Source organism: Opisthocomus hoazin, chromosome 1 (genome assembly GCF_030867145.1).
Source record: "Opisthocomus hoazin isolate bOpiHoa1 chromosome 1, bOpiHoa1.hap1, whole genome shotgun sequence".
NCBI classification, from domain to species: Eukaryota; Metazoa; Chordata; class Aves; order Opisthocomiformes; family Opisthocomidae; genus Opisthocomus; species Opisthocomus hoazin.
In genome coordinates, this window is record NC_134414.1 from 128,422,035 (window position 1) to 128,434,378 (window position 12,344).

At 42.5% G+C, this 12,344-nt stretch overlaps 1 protein-coding gene across 1 annotated transcript in view; it reads left to right on the plus strand.

Annotated features, from left to right (window-relative positions):
* The window catches only part of MYH15 (myosin heavy chain 15), a 45,770-nt gene that overhangs the window by 32,956 nt on the left and 470 nt on the right, over positions 1 to 12,344 (plus strand). The window contains exons 33-41 of the mRNA XM_009939428.2: positions 33 to 157; positions 2,464 to 2,579; positions 4,734 to 4,926; positions 5,781 to 5,984; positions 6,995 to 7,120; positions 8,533 to 8,703; positions 9,220 to 9,324; positions 10,473 to 10,568; positions 11,083 to 11,220. Coding sequence (XP_009937730.2) covers positions 33 to 157; positions 2,464 to 2,579; positions 4,734 to 4,926; positions 5,781 to 5,984; positions 6,995 to 7,120; positions 8,533 to 8,703; positions 9,220 to 9,324; positions 10,473 to 10,568; positions 11,083 to 11,220 — 1,274 coding nt within the window. The remainder of the gene's footprint in view (positions 1 to 32; positions 158 to 2,463; positions 2,580 to 4,733; positions 4,927 to 5,780; positions 5,985 to 6,994; positions 7,121 to 8,532; positions 8,704 to 9,219; positions 9,325 to 10,472; positions 10,569 to 11,082; positions 11,221 to 12,344) is intronic.

The window sequence follows — 12,344 nt, forward strand, 5'->3', positions numbered from 1 at the left end:
TTGCTAAATCCATTTGTCCTTTTTTGATTCAGAGGAGATTTCTGATCTGACCAATCAGATTAGCGAAGGAAACAAGAACCTCCATGAAATAGAAAAAATCAAGAAACAGGTTGAACAAGAGAAGTCAGAAGTTCAGCTGGCTCTGGAAGAAGCAGAGGTAAGCAAAGGAAGCTCAAAGGTAAAGAAAAGCGTGGCTTTATCATGATTTTCCTTCCTTTTTCATCCTCTCAGCAACACAGCCAATGTGCTGATTGTTAGCAAGTACAACCTCTCCGCAGCCAGCTCCTCTGGGCTTGCTAGCCAGTGTTTTCAAGAGTGACTGGTAACTTCTGGAGATGTCAGCTCTAAGATACTCAAATGCAGGCCCTTTCAAAGGAGGTGCCTTGTAGATTTTGGGTTTTTGTTGTTGGGTTGGTTTCTTTTTTCCCCTTTCAGGAAGCTCAGAAATCTTCTGCCCACATCCTGAAAATCCAGCCCTTCTCACTCACTTCAGCATAGAATATTTCAGTCTTTCAGGAAGCAGGATCTGCTCAGAATTATGGTCTTATACTATTTTATCAGGTATTTCTAGTGTTTAGTTCCCAACAGCAAAGTCACCATTTCTTGTTTTTGAGAATAAGAAGATAAGCCTCCTGATGACTCTAAATTTTATAAGGTCTTAGATATTGTGTTGCATACTGCAGCCCGCTTAAAAAAAATGGCAGCAGTCTCAGAAACCAAATGAAAACAGACCATTTAAAAAAATCTTTGACTCCTATACAAGTTTGGTAAAGACACTTAGCATCACTGCATTAATTTCGACAGCGACAAGTATGCACGTACCCAAGAGGGATGCCTCATCCCCGTTTCCAGAAACAAATGAACAAGCTGACTGGAAATCCCGGTTTTTCACTCATAGGGCTGGGTTGTCAGGTTTTTGGGGAGTGTGGTGCATTGCAGAGCTAGGAAGTGGTCTAGGTGTTGCTGGCTAGAAGTAACGCAGAACATAGCAAGGGATTTTTAGTGAAGGCTGCATTTCTTTTGAATTGTACTCTAAATAATATCTGCTAAAATGAACATCACCCAGTGACAGGGATCCGTTAATACCTTCAATGCTGTGAAACTTCTTTTGTCTGTTACAGGATGCTTTACACTTTGCAGGGATTTCACAGCCAAACAAACAGGTGTCATGATAAGAGCAGAGGAAAGAGCATGTCTTTCTTCCACAGCTCTGAGATGTGGAGAGTGATTACATGCTCTGTCAATAAACTTCTCACACTAGAAAGAATACATCAGTTCTTGAGGGATCTAAGGGGCACGCTTTACTTTCCTGGACTGTGTGGAACATCTTCCTAAAGCTCAGTGAAATTAGGAACTAATGAAAGTAAAGTGGTGATGTATTTTAATTGTGAAAGAAATGGGTTAATGCAGATTTTTTGCCTTGCTTGTGAGTTTGGATCTCCAGCAGTCACCACTGGTGACACAGAACTCCTGTGTGCTGTTCCCATTAATACATTGTGGCTCCTTGGCGTGAAGTGTGCATTCAATTGACCTGTAGCTGCTGCATGATGGCTGGAGATTAGCAAAGATTTTGTACAGCTTTGTCTTCAGAACCTCCATTGTGTTTCTATCATCTCTCATGGGAAGCATAGCTAAGCCTGTGCAATTCTACCCTTCAGGGACCACTTCCAAAATACATGGTGTTCAGTTCTGTTTCCCTTCCCTGTTCAATGCGAGCAGCAGGGAGTCAGAATGCCACCAAACTTGGTTCATGCAAGACCTGGAAGTCAGAGGCCCTGTTATTTCACTACGGGCTGTTGTCAGCTTAGTTCTTGACTTCCATATCAGAGAAATGTAAGGGTAAAGACATAAGAACAAATCTCCTTTGTTTCTTAGAGTTGTCTTCATGTTACTTGGAAAGCGCAGACAGAGTATTTTTGCATTTTGTCATATAGAGCTGATGTCTGTGATTTCTTTCCTTGAAGTCATATTGCCTAATAAGATTGTCTAATGGGAGGCTTTCAACACTTCATGATTTGGAGAGATCTTTGTGAGCTGGTGAATGTGTGGACCCCTTCACCCTCCCAAAAATTATCTTGCTTTAGCTTTTGCCTATCCCTTACAAGCCCATGAATTTCCAGAGGGTGTCTGTACAGGGGTGCAGAGTGGGGAACGTCTCCTGATATCAAAACCATGCAGGCAGGGCCTAAGATTTTTTTTTTGAGCCACGGTCTGCTTGACAATTTGTCCTCTGAGGAGCTTGCTGCTCAGTTTTCCAGCTGCCAAGTTGCATTAGAAGGCAAATAAACACATTGTTTTGCCATAGAAGCTGCTCATGTCCTCGCCTAGAGAGAGAGACAGGGAGGAAACAGTGCTATTGGGAATGGGAAGAAAAGTGTGATGGGATCATCTTTATGCAGTGGTTTGTGATTTAAAAAAAAATAGCAGCTCCTGGCCTGCAAGCTCTGGTGCTTTCTATTTCAGGGAGCTTTGGAGCATGAAGAAAGCAAGACCCTTCGTTTTCAGCTTGAACTTTCTCAGCTTAAAGCAGACTTTGAAAGGAAACTGACAGAAAAGGATGAAGAAATGGAAAATATAAGGTACTGTGCAGGAAACAAGATGTTTTTTTTAAGGGGAAAATCTCAGAAGACCAGAAATATTCTCAAGACCCAAGCCAGTCAAATGCACCACATCTAGTTGTGCCAGCACAAGGAGATACTGTCTGTACCAGAAACCAAAACAGCTCTGATCATTTGGCAAAGGGTAGTCATACCACATTACCATTTCTTAGTTCAAATATTCCTGTCAGTTCAGTCTCTGCCAGCATACACATGAGCCCATCATACATATCACATGGCAGCTGTAACACAGTTGACTGGCACAACCAAAGTCACAGCAGACCAAGGGCTGCTAAGCCTGTAAGTTTACAGTATGGAGCTGCATTCTCCTAATCCTCTAGGATGGCTGCCTCCCAAGGGGAGCCACAGGAAAAATCAGCAATACTGCCTCAGTGGTGCTCAAACCCATGCTATCTGAAGGCAATCTTTACCTCTGCATTCAGTTAGTTTATGCAGTTATAGCTACACTGGTTGCAGGAGGATGTGAGGAGATTGTCGTTATGTGTACACCATGTGGGTAAGCAGTGAGAATTGCAGAGGATCAGAAAGCATGAACATAAAATGAAAGGAGCTTGCAGGTGAAAGGGATAAACAGGAAAAATGGAAAGCAATTAGTTATTTTATGTAGTTATAGCTACACTGGTTGTGGGAGGATGTGAGGAGATTGTCGTTATGTGTACACCGTGTGGGTAAGCAGTGAGAATTGCAGAGGTTCATAAAGTATGAACATAAAAGGAGAGGAGCTTGAAGGTGAAAGGGATAAACAGGAAAAATGGAAAGCAATTAGATGACAGGAGGATGATATCTTCTGTGGCTCCCCTCCCACCCAGCACAAATGCTAGGATGAAGAGTAACTTTCTTAAAATGATGCTATGCTGGGCCAGATTTTCAGCAATGTGTGTGTGTGCAGTCCTTCAGAAAACTCTGGCCTTGAATTAGTCAGTGTTACAGTGCTATTAATCCAGGAACCATGTCGTCGTTTGTTGGGAGGCTAAAGCGTAGGAAAGGGGAAGTCCAAGGCCCATCTTGGCCAGCCTAGGTATAAGGAATGATACATTAATCGTTTCAAAACCAAGAATGTTTTGGACTTTTCAGATACTATCTGCTGATATGCTGCAGATGTCTGGATTACAGAGATCTTGAGACAAGCTATCTAATCAGTGCCTTCTGTCTCAACCTCCTTATGAGTGTTTCGCTGCTAAGTTGTTCAGCAGACATGCTGTGCTGTTCCCTGGGCATCTAGGGCAGAGTTCAACACCTTGCTGAAGCAATAAGGCCCTCAAGGTTTTCCTTGTTGACTCGGTGATTTCCCAAAACTCCTACACTTTCAGCAGAACTTGGCCAGCAGTGAGATAAATGTTTCCTTGTGTGAGTAATATTCTGTGCTTTGAGTTACCTTCTCCTTGTAAGAGAGCAAAACTGTCATTGTAGGACTTCACTGTTATAGAGTCAAGAAAATTAACCACCTGTCTGTATCTGCTTTGTGATCTTTAAATTGGCACTAAGCTGCCTTTCACACGGGGACCATGCTGTTAATTAAGGTGGGCTTAATCTCTTCTAACTTTAGATGTTCATAACACAGATTTAAATTCCTGAATTATTCCCCCTATAATTGAGCATAAGAAATGTGTTTCAACATCTACTTTAAGACACAATAAATTGTAGCTTACACACTCCATTTACTATAGAGAGTGCCCAGAGTAATTAGCTTGGAATGTAGCTGCCTACCTTCAGTTTGATTAATCCTCTCCACTAATGCCTTCATAAAAAGGCTGAGGTATAAAACATGCCAGTAAATGATTCAGTAAATATCTTGGTGAGTGACTGCTAAGCTTGAAGTGCTTCTTGTTAGGTTCAAACCTGTACTTGCTAGAGTTTACAAGAGATCTGAGAGAACTCCTTGCTCCAGTATTGCCAAAGGAAACGCAGAAGGGTGTTATTGGTGGTCACAGATCAGGAAGTGCACCATCCAGTTAGATGGCATTGAGGCACTAGAAAACTGTGCTATGTGTGTCATTCAGAAATCTACTATTTCTGGAAATGAGACACTGTTGCATGTAGTTCTAACGTTCCTGTGCAGAGAGGAAAATTACTACATTCACCCTTCACCTTCTTTTTACATTATTCCATAATCAGGAGAAATCAGCAACGCTCCATAGATTCACTGCAGTCTACTCTCGATTCTGAAGCCCGGAGCAGAAATGAGGCCATCCGGCTCAAGAAGAAGATGGAAGGGGACCTCAACGAGATGGAGATCCAGCTCAGCCATGCTAACAGGCATGCTGCAGAAGCAACAAAGTCAGCACGTGTCTTGCAGACACAAATAAAGGTACTCTGAGAGCTGCCAGTCCCAAGCACCCAGTGGTAGGTGCGGGCTACGTTTCATGAGCACAGAGCAAAACAGCAGTGGTGAGGGTAATTAAGAGAGAAGCTACTCCCAGTGATGTGCAGGGAAAACCCTTAGTGATCGCGTCTAGTGTAAGAGAATATCAAAATATGGATTTCTTCCAAGACTTGCATACAAGCTGGGTGAGATCCAGTCATAAAACCCTGGCTGGCTACAGCCTCCTGCAGGGGCAGAAAGTTACAGTACGAAGAACGGAAAATCTGTGGTCTTCTTGTGAGCTTGCAAGTCCTTTAAAAGTGGAGAGCAAGTCAGTTGGCTGGAGTACAGTGAGTGTGTGTTTATTCAGCTTGGTTGTTTGCTTCAGAATTTGTAATAGCTTAAAAAAAACCCCACATTACTTCTTAAGTCATCACCTCTCCCACAACTAAGCAGCTAGTTCTGCCTCAGGCAGAACCGCCAGCTCTGACAGATTTGAACACACAGGGTTTTCCCCTGTTGCGCACCACGTAGCACAAAACCTATTCAGGCTGCAGTGTGGAGGAAGCCTTTCTCCAATAAAGAAGCACTGAAATTATTGAGGTGGGCCCCATACAACCAGGGAAGTGGTGGAGTCACCATCCCTGGAGGTGTTCAAAAAACACATAGACATGGCGCTTTGGGATGTGGTTTAGTAGGTATGGTGGTGTTGGGTTGATGGTTCGACTTGATGATCTTAGAGGTCTTTTTCTACCTTAATGATTCTATGAACCTCTGCAATCTGGCATCCTCTTATGTAAGTACAGCAACTTGAAATGGAGTTGCACTGGTGAAAAACCCAAACATCTGTTTCATTATAGGAGCTTCAGGTGCAGCTGGATGACTCGGGACACTTGAATGAAGATCTGAAAGAGCAGCTGGCAGTCTCTGACAGGAGGAACAATCTTCTCCAGTCAGAGCTGGATGAGCTGAGGGCTTTGCTGGACCAGACGGAACGGGCGAGGAAGCTGGCAGAACATGAACTGCTGGAAGCCACTGAACGTGTGAACCTGCTTCACACACAGGTTGGCTTTTTCTGTGCTCTTTCCCTCACTGGGTTAAACTGAGACCCACCTATTAAGCACTGACACTGTTTGTCCATGGCTGTCATAACTCAGACACACCTTGCCCTCCTTCAGGGGAGAAAATGAGGGAGAGGAGGTAAGTCACTCTGTAGATATGCCACTTCACTCCCTTCAAGTTAGCTGGAATTGGTGATTCATCCAACTGCCTTAAACAGTTTCCAGAAAAAAGTGATGATGGAAGATAACAACAGTAAATTTTATTTCTTTCCTCATTCTGTGCTGTAAAACCAGTTTCCTGCTGTAGTTAAGCTGTGGCTGGGATGGTGCGGCATGTCTTTGGAGTGGCGTTGCTTCAGGGCATTGAAGTTATTCAGCAATGAAACCCACAGAGGCTGGGTTCTAACAGTAGGTGTACTGTGCAGGGCAGGAAACTACCCCGCAGCAAAGTGTTCTCTACCGTTACAGGTCTTCATTAATACAGGCCTTTGGACTTTGTCACGATGGACACTGCAGTTTTGACAGGGCCATGGAGGGGCATGTCCTGACTCACCAGCATTTTTGCTACGAAACCAAAGCTTCTCTTCACCAAATAATTAAGTCAGAAGGAAATGAAAATGTGCTACAGGTTGCTGATGTTTTACAATGTTTCCTCCAGCCCATGATGCCATGGGGCTTCTGTTTTAATCACCATGTTGACTGATTATGGATCGTTAGTTTTCAAAAATGAACTGGCTTATTCTTCTATTTCAGCCTCTTGCTTATTATTTCATCTAAACAAAACCCTGAATATTTACAGCTTTGAGAGTATTTTTAATATTTCCTCAATCTGAAGCTAAGCTATGTAGTAAAGGCCAGCCATTATCATGTACCTGGGTCTCCCTTCCCAAATATTGCTCTGTGTAACCCAGGAGTTGCAAAAATCAGTAAGCCATGGTGTGCTACGGTATTTATAGAAGTTGTATCTCTAATCATCCCTCTTCCTCCTTTTCCACTGTTCCTAAAAATAAAAGAACACAAGCCTGATCAATCAAAAGAAGAAGCTGGAGGGTGACATTTCCCAGATGCAGAATGAAGTGGAGGAATCAATCCAGGAGTGCCGGAACGCAGAGGAAAAAGCCAAGAAAGCAATCACAGATGTAAGTAGGCTGGTTCTTTGCTCACTTCTTTTCAATACCGCAGTGTCTTAGGATAACCAAATAAGTATTTCCTAGGTCACCATTTCTGTGCTTGTTACAAAGCTCCTACATACAAAGCGCTCCACGGTTATCTGGAAGTAACTGATGAAACTACAAAATAAAACAGGCTAGAGGTAAAAAGAGGGGAAGGACCTCTTCCTGATGTTTGGGGTTTGGTTGTTTTGTTAGTGTTTGTTTATTTTTTTCCCTCAAGAATGCAATTGCCACTGATCCTCAAAGTCTCAGGTCACTTCACCTTTGAATCAGGTAAATCATACACCTGGGCTGGCCAAACCACTTCAAACTGAACTAGTGCCAATTGGTCTCCTGGTGTACATAGAATCTGATGTGAGAAACAAAATTACTGAATCCTGAACAAGGTACACTATAATTATGTGTCTACTGGAAAAACATGAGGCCTAAGATCCCAGGAGGAGAGATGGAGTATATTTTTCCTCTAGAGAAGACATAATTTGGGCAGGTATAATTTCATTTCCCACAGACACGGAGAAATCCATGTCTTCGGAGTTCAGCTGATGTATCGCATTACCAACAGATAAAATGAAAGCTAAAAAACTAGAGGTTTCTGTGCGTTACATGTCTGGAGTGCTGGGACAAAGCTATTCCTGTACCATGGTCTTTACTGCTTCTCAGCTGACAGCACTGTTACTGCCTGCCAGAGAGCAGATGTTGATTGTCCTTGATTCAGCTCCAGCCTGGATTGCAGTGACTGCTGTCTTCTGATGACTGCTCAGTGATGGGTACAAAATCTGTAACTGGCTCTTGCTGGCAGGCACAAGCATCAAAGCAGGAACAAGCTAACTGGCCCCCTTGTTACCTGCCTTACAGAACGGCCAGGGACTATGTAAGATGTTGAGACTGAGCTTCCTATCCCAGCACAGACTGCAGAAACTGCTCTGCTGTCCCAGCCGCTCAGGCAGCTCTCGTCTATGGCTGTGCAGGGAAATTTGTCTGCCAGTTGTTTTAAGCTACTACCTTTCAAGAGCTCCAAACACCAAGATTAGATTTTGAAAAAGTTCTAAGCAAAATGTCTGCAATGAGTGGCACAGGCTTACTTGTAGGCTTTATAAATGAGGACATGATGTAACACAGATACTAAAAAAAAAGGGGGGGGAGATCAAATTACAGCATGAGAAGAGGGAGGAAAACAAGGCGTCAGGCCTCCAAGGCTATCTTGTCCTTGCGTTTTCTCTGTCCATGCAAGATATGCACACACAAGATATTCTCTGGAGCTCTGGATAGAGCAAATGGTACAAACAGGGGGGATAACCCAAGATCGATTTTCCATCATTTCTTCTGAGACATAATCCAATAGCATGAGAGAGCTGCTGTAAAACGTGGTTGTTTTTCAGGCAGCAATGATGGCTGAGGAGCTTAAAAAGGAGCAGGATACTAGTGCTCACTTAGAGAGAATGAAGAAGAACATGGAGCAAACCATTAAAGACCTCCAGAAGCGACTGGATGAAGCAGAACAAATAGCCCTGAAAGGTGGCAAGAAGCAGATCCAGAAACTGGAATCCAGGGTAAGTTTGTGATCCAACTTCGAACGACTGTCTCCTGCTTACAGAACTGGGACCAAGTAGGTACCCTAGGGCTGCCTGATAAGTTCGTAAACACCAATAAGGGATACTATGAACGCTTTCCTCTGTTTCACGAAATGCAGGTGAGCAGTCCTTGGAGGCGTGCTTCCCCTTCATCATCCAGCTACAATGAGCTGTTGTAGCACAGCAGATGACCAAGCCCTTCATTAAAAAAGAAAAAATTTTTAAATCCCGAACATCTAAAACCAGCAAAAGCCTCTCCAATGCTTGCTTCAGTTAAACTTTTTTGGCCTTTGCAAATGTCTGTACCTTTGACTGATGGTGCAGCTTAAATGCATTTATGAAAAAGCAGAATGGAAAGATGACATTTTGATCTGTTCCTGAAGTTCAGCACTATGCAAATGCTGAGAAAATTAGCATTTCTTGAACTGTGAACCAAATTATATGCTGCTTTATATATACGTAGAATAATGACAAGGGTTTTCCTTGGTTTTGCAGGTTCGTGAGCTGGAGAATGAACTTGAGTCTGAACTCCGTCGCAATTCGGATGCCCAAAAGGGAGCCCGCAAGTTTGAGAGACGCATAAAAGAGCTGACTTACCAAGTATGCTGAGGACTGTAGTAGCCACTAGGTCACTGCAAAGAAATGTGTTCTCCCAAACAGTGTCTTAAGTTGCCTCAGTGTTTCAGCGAAGGATGAAGGATGGCATTGCCTAGAGCTTTCTGATAGCATGAAGCTTTAGGGATAGGAGGAACATCTCCTGAGGGCTACCATCATCTTGCCTGATTCATTGTGACTAATGTCAGAAAGCCTCTGCTGTTGGGATTTGGACGGTTTTAGCACAGTATTAATATGGAGCAGGCTTACATGACTATCCTCGCTGCAAGAGAAGAAAGAGCCCAGCTGCCTCTCAGCTGTGCTGGTGTTGCTAAAAAGAGCCAGCAGGATTCCGTTGGCTCTAACGCACCGTTCAGTGTAGGGTTACCCGGTCCCAGGGCTCTGTCACCTATTGCTGAGCAGCACGCTCCAGTCTTGAGCCTCCCACCAGTTTGCTCACAGCTGCTGTCGCTGCTTGCCTTTCAAAAAGGTCTTCGGCGCAGAGCACCAATCCTTTTGCTTTCAACAGCATTCCTAATAAGATAATCCCATCCATCTGCTTTAGGAGATTATTTAGCCTCCTACCTGTTGTTTTACTTCAACTTTTGTATGCTGAGGCTGAAGGTTGTTTTCTTAGGATACAGTCCACAGGCAGAATTAGCTGGTCCTTCTTCTTATAGACTGTGACAGCTTAAACATGGACAGAACTACCTCTAAACCAGACTTTCAAACATGCAAATTACATATTTTTAGGCCCACCCCATAAATCTGTTTCATGAAATAATGGCACACTTTACAATGACAAGAGTGCTCCTCACCCCTGCACGAGGAACTCTCTGTGTATGTATGTACATGTATACCTCTGAAAGTGTGTGCACATATACATCTGTGTTTATATGTATCTATCTTTACATATATATACATAAATGGGGAGGGTACTCTCTTTTAGTCCTCAGCCTCCAGGCTTACATACATCTTCAATCAACGCATAGAAATTTTTCTCATCTGTACACAGGTCAATCACAACATGGCTTGTTTGTATTTTGAACTATACGTTTCTAAAATAATATATATGTCACCCATACCTATTGTATTGTGGGAGATGCTTTAGGCCTTTTTACACTGTCAACCCAATTAATGGTGTTTTGATGCAGTCAGAAGAAGATAAGAAGAATCTGGCCAGGATGCAGGATCTGATTGACAAGCTACAACTAAAAGTGAAGAGCTACAAACACCAAGCAGAGGAAGCTGTAAGTAACTATTTGTGGGCCTTTTTACCTTTGACGAATTTATTGTTCTAAACCCACAATCTTTAATCCATAGAAGCTTTTAGTACAAATACACATTTTGTATGTGTATTAAAATTTGTATTTATATTCATATAAACCCTGTATGTATAAATGTATTTATAATATATAAAATAAAATATGTAGCGTATGTGTTGATTATAACTGAGAAAAGGTATTCAATTTTATCTGAAGATTGCAGTATAATTTGCAAGGGAGTGGGAGAAGGGAAGGAACAGAAAATACTTTTTTCCTCCTAGTCCCTCAAGGCGTGTGGAGAACCTCACAGTTCATTTAACATGGAGAGTGCCACTGGAAACACTAACTTCATAAAACAACAATCTCAGTTCTCCAGGAGGCCACTGGTTCCCATCCAGCTGTTACCTAGTCATGCTGTGCACTTTCCATCCCACTTGAAATGGAAAGCTTTGTTTCACGTCGACAGGGGGAAATCAGCTGCGCTGTTTTCTCTCACCAGGAAGCTCAAGCCAATCTGTACCTTTCGAAGTACCGAAAGCAGCAACATGATCTGGATGACGCGGAAGAACGGGCTGAAATAGCTGAATCACAAGTTAATAAGCTGAGGAGCAAGTCAAGAGATATCGGGATGAAAAAGGTATGGTTAGCGGGGAAATGGGACTGTTTAATACACAGTAGCGGATGCTATAGATCTGTTACATCTCTTAAAGTAGCATGGACTAGAATAAATTCTTCTTCACTACGTTTTTTTAGTTTCAGTCTACCCTTTATTTTAACATTAAGGTAAGCCTTTAGGACAGCAATCTGATGCTTACGTAATATTAATTCTCTGTCCTCTTGATGTTGTCATTTAACCTCTGTGCTCAATAGCCAGAATTTTCCAGAACTGGTGATTTTGGTTATTTTTTTGCAAGGGATATTAAAAAGCTCCATCTTTTTCTCCCTCTGATGATGTAGATTTCTATATGTGTAATACAGCCTCGGGATTACTGCACTAGCAGATTGCCAGATATTTCAACATTGTTCTTTCAATGAACTGGTGTTGATTTGAAAAGCTGGATGAAAAGAAAATGTTAGTGATTAGTCACTTAGGTGCTGGGAAGTGATTAGTAATTAGAAATATATTTGTGGTTTTGCACTTGAGCGGAATGGTAGTGGAATAGTATCGATGAAACTAAAAGGTGCCTAAGGACTTGGTCTGGAACTGAAAGTGAACCTTTGCTTATCTGTGCTTGCCTTGTTGGCAACCAAGGCAGGTAGGAGTGGGGTTGTTACTTGTGGGAACGATAGAAAGAGGAGCTGGGTCATTGCTTTACCTATTTCATCTGCAAGTGGAACACAAACTGCCATGCTAAACTTCATATAAATTTTATGGTGGTGACAGCTCCTGAGTCAAGAACGCAGAAAAAAACCCCTTTCTGTATAATTTTGGTATTTTTAATCACACTTGATCCCAACACCTTCCTTCTCTCTTCTGTATCCACCATTCTGTGGGAGGAAACACTCTGCTTTTATATTGGACTAATAAAGTCACCTTTGACTGATACAAATGACTGTAGCTCCGCTGTCTAGAGCAGAGCTACATTAAAATTGCCTGAAGATTTGCTCTCTCACACATTTACATCTGATGGAAGCAGTACTGTAACTGAAGCGCAAAAGAAGTTTTGCATCTTTTAAGAGTAAAAAAATTCCACATATTTGTCTTTAAATTATTCCACTGGAGACACTACTTTAATTGTGTGGCATTAGAAATGCCTTGTC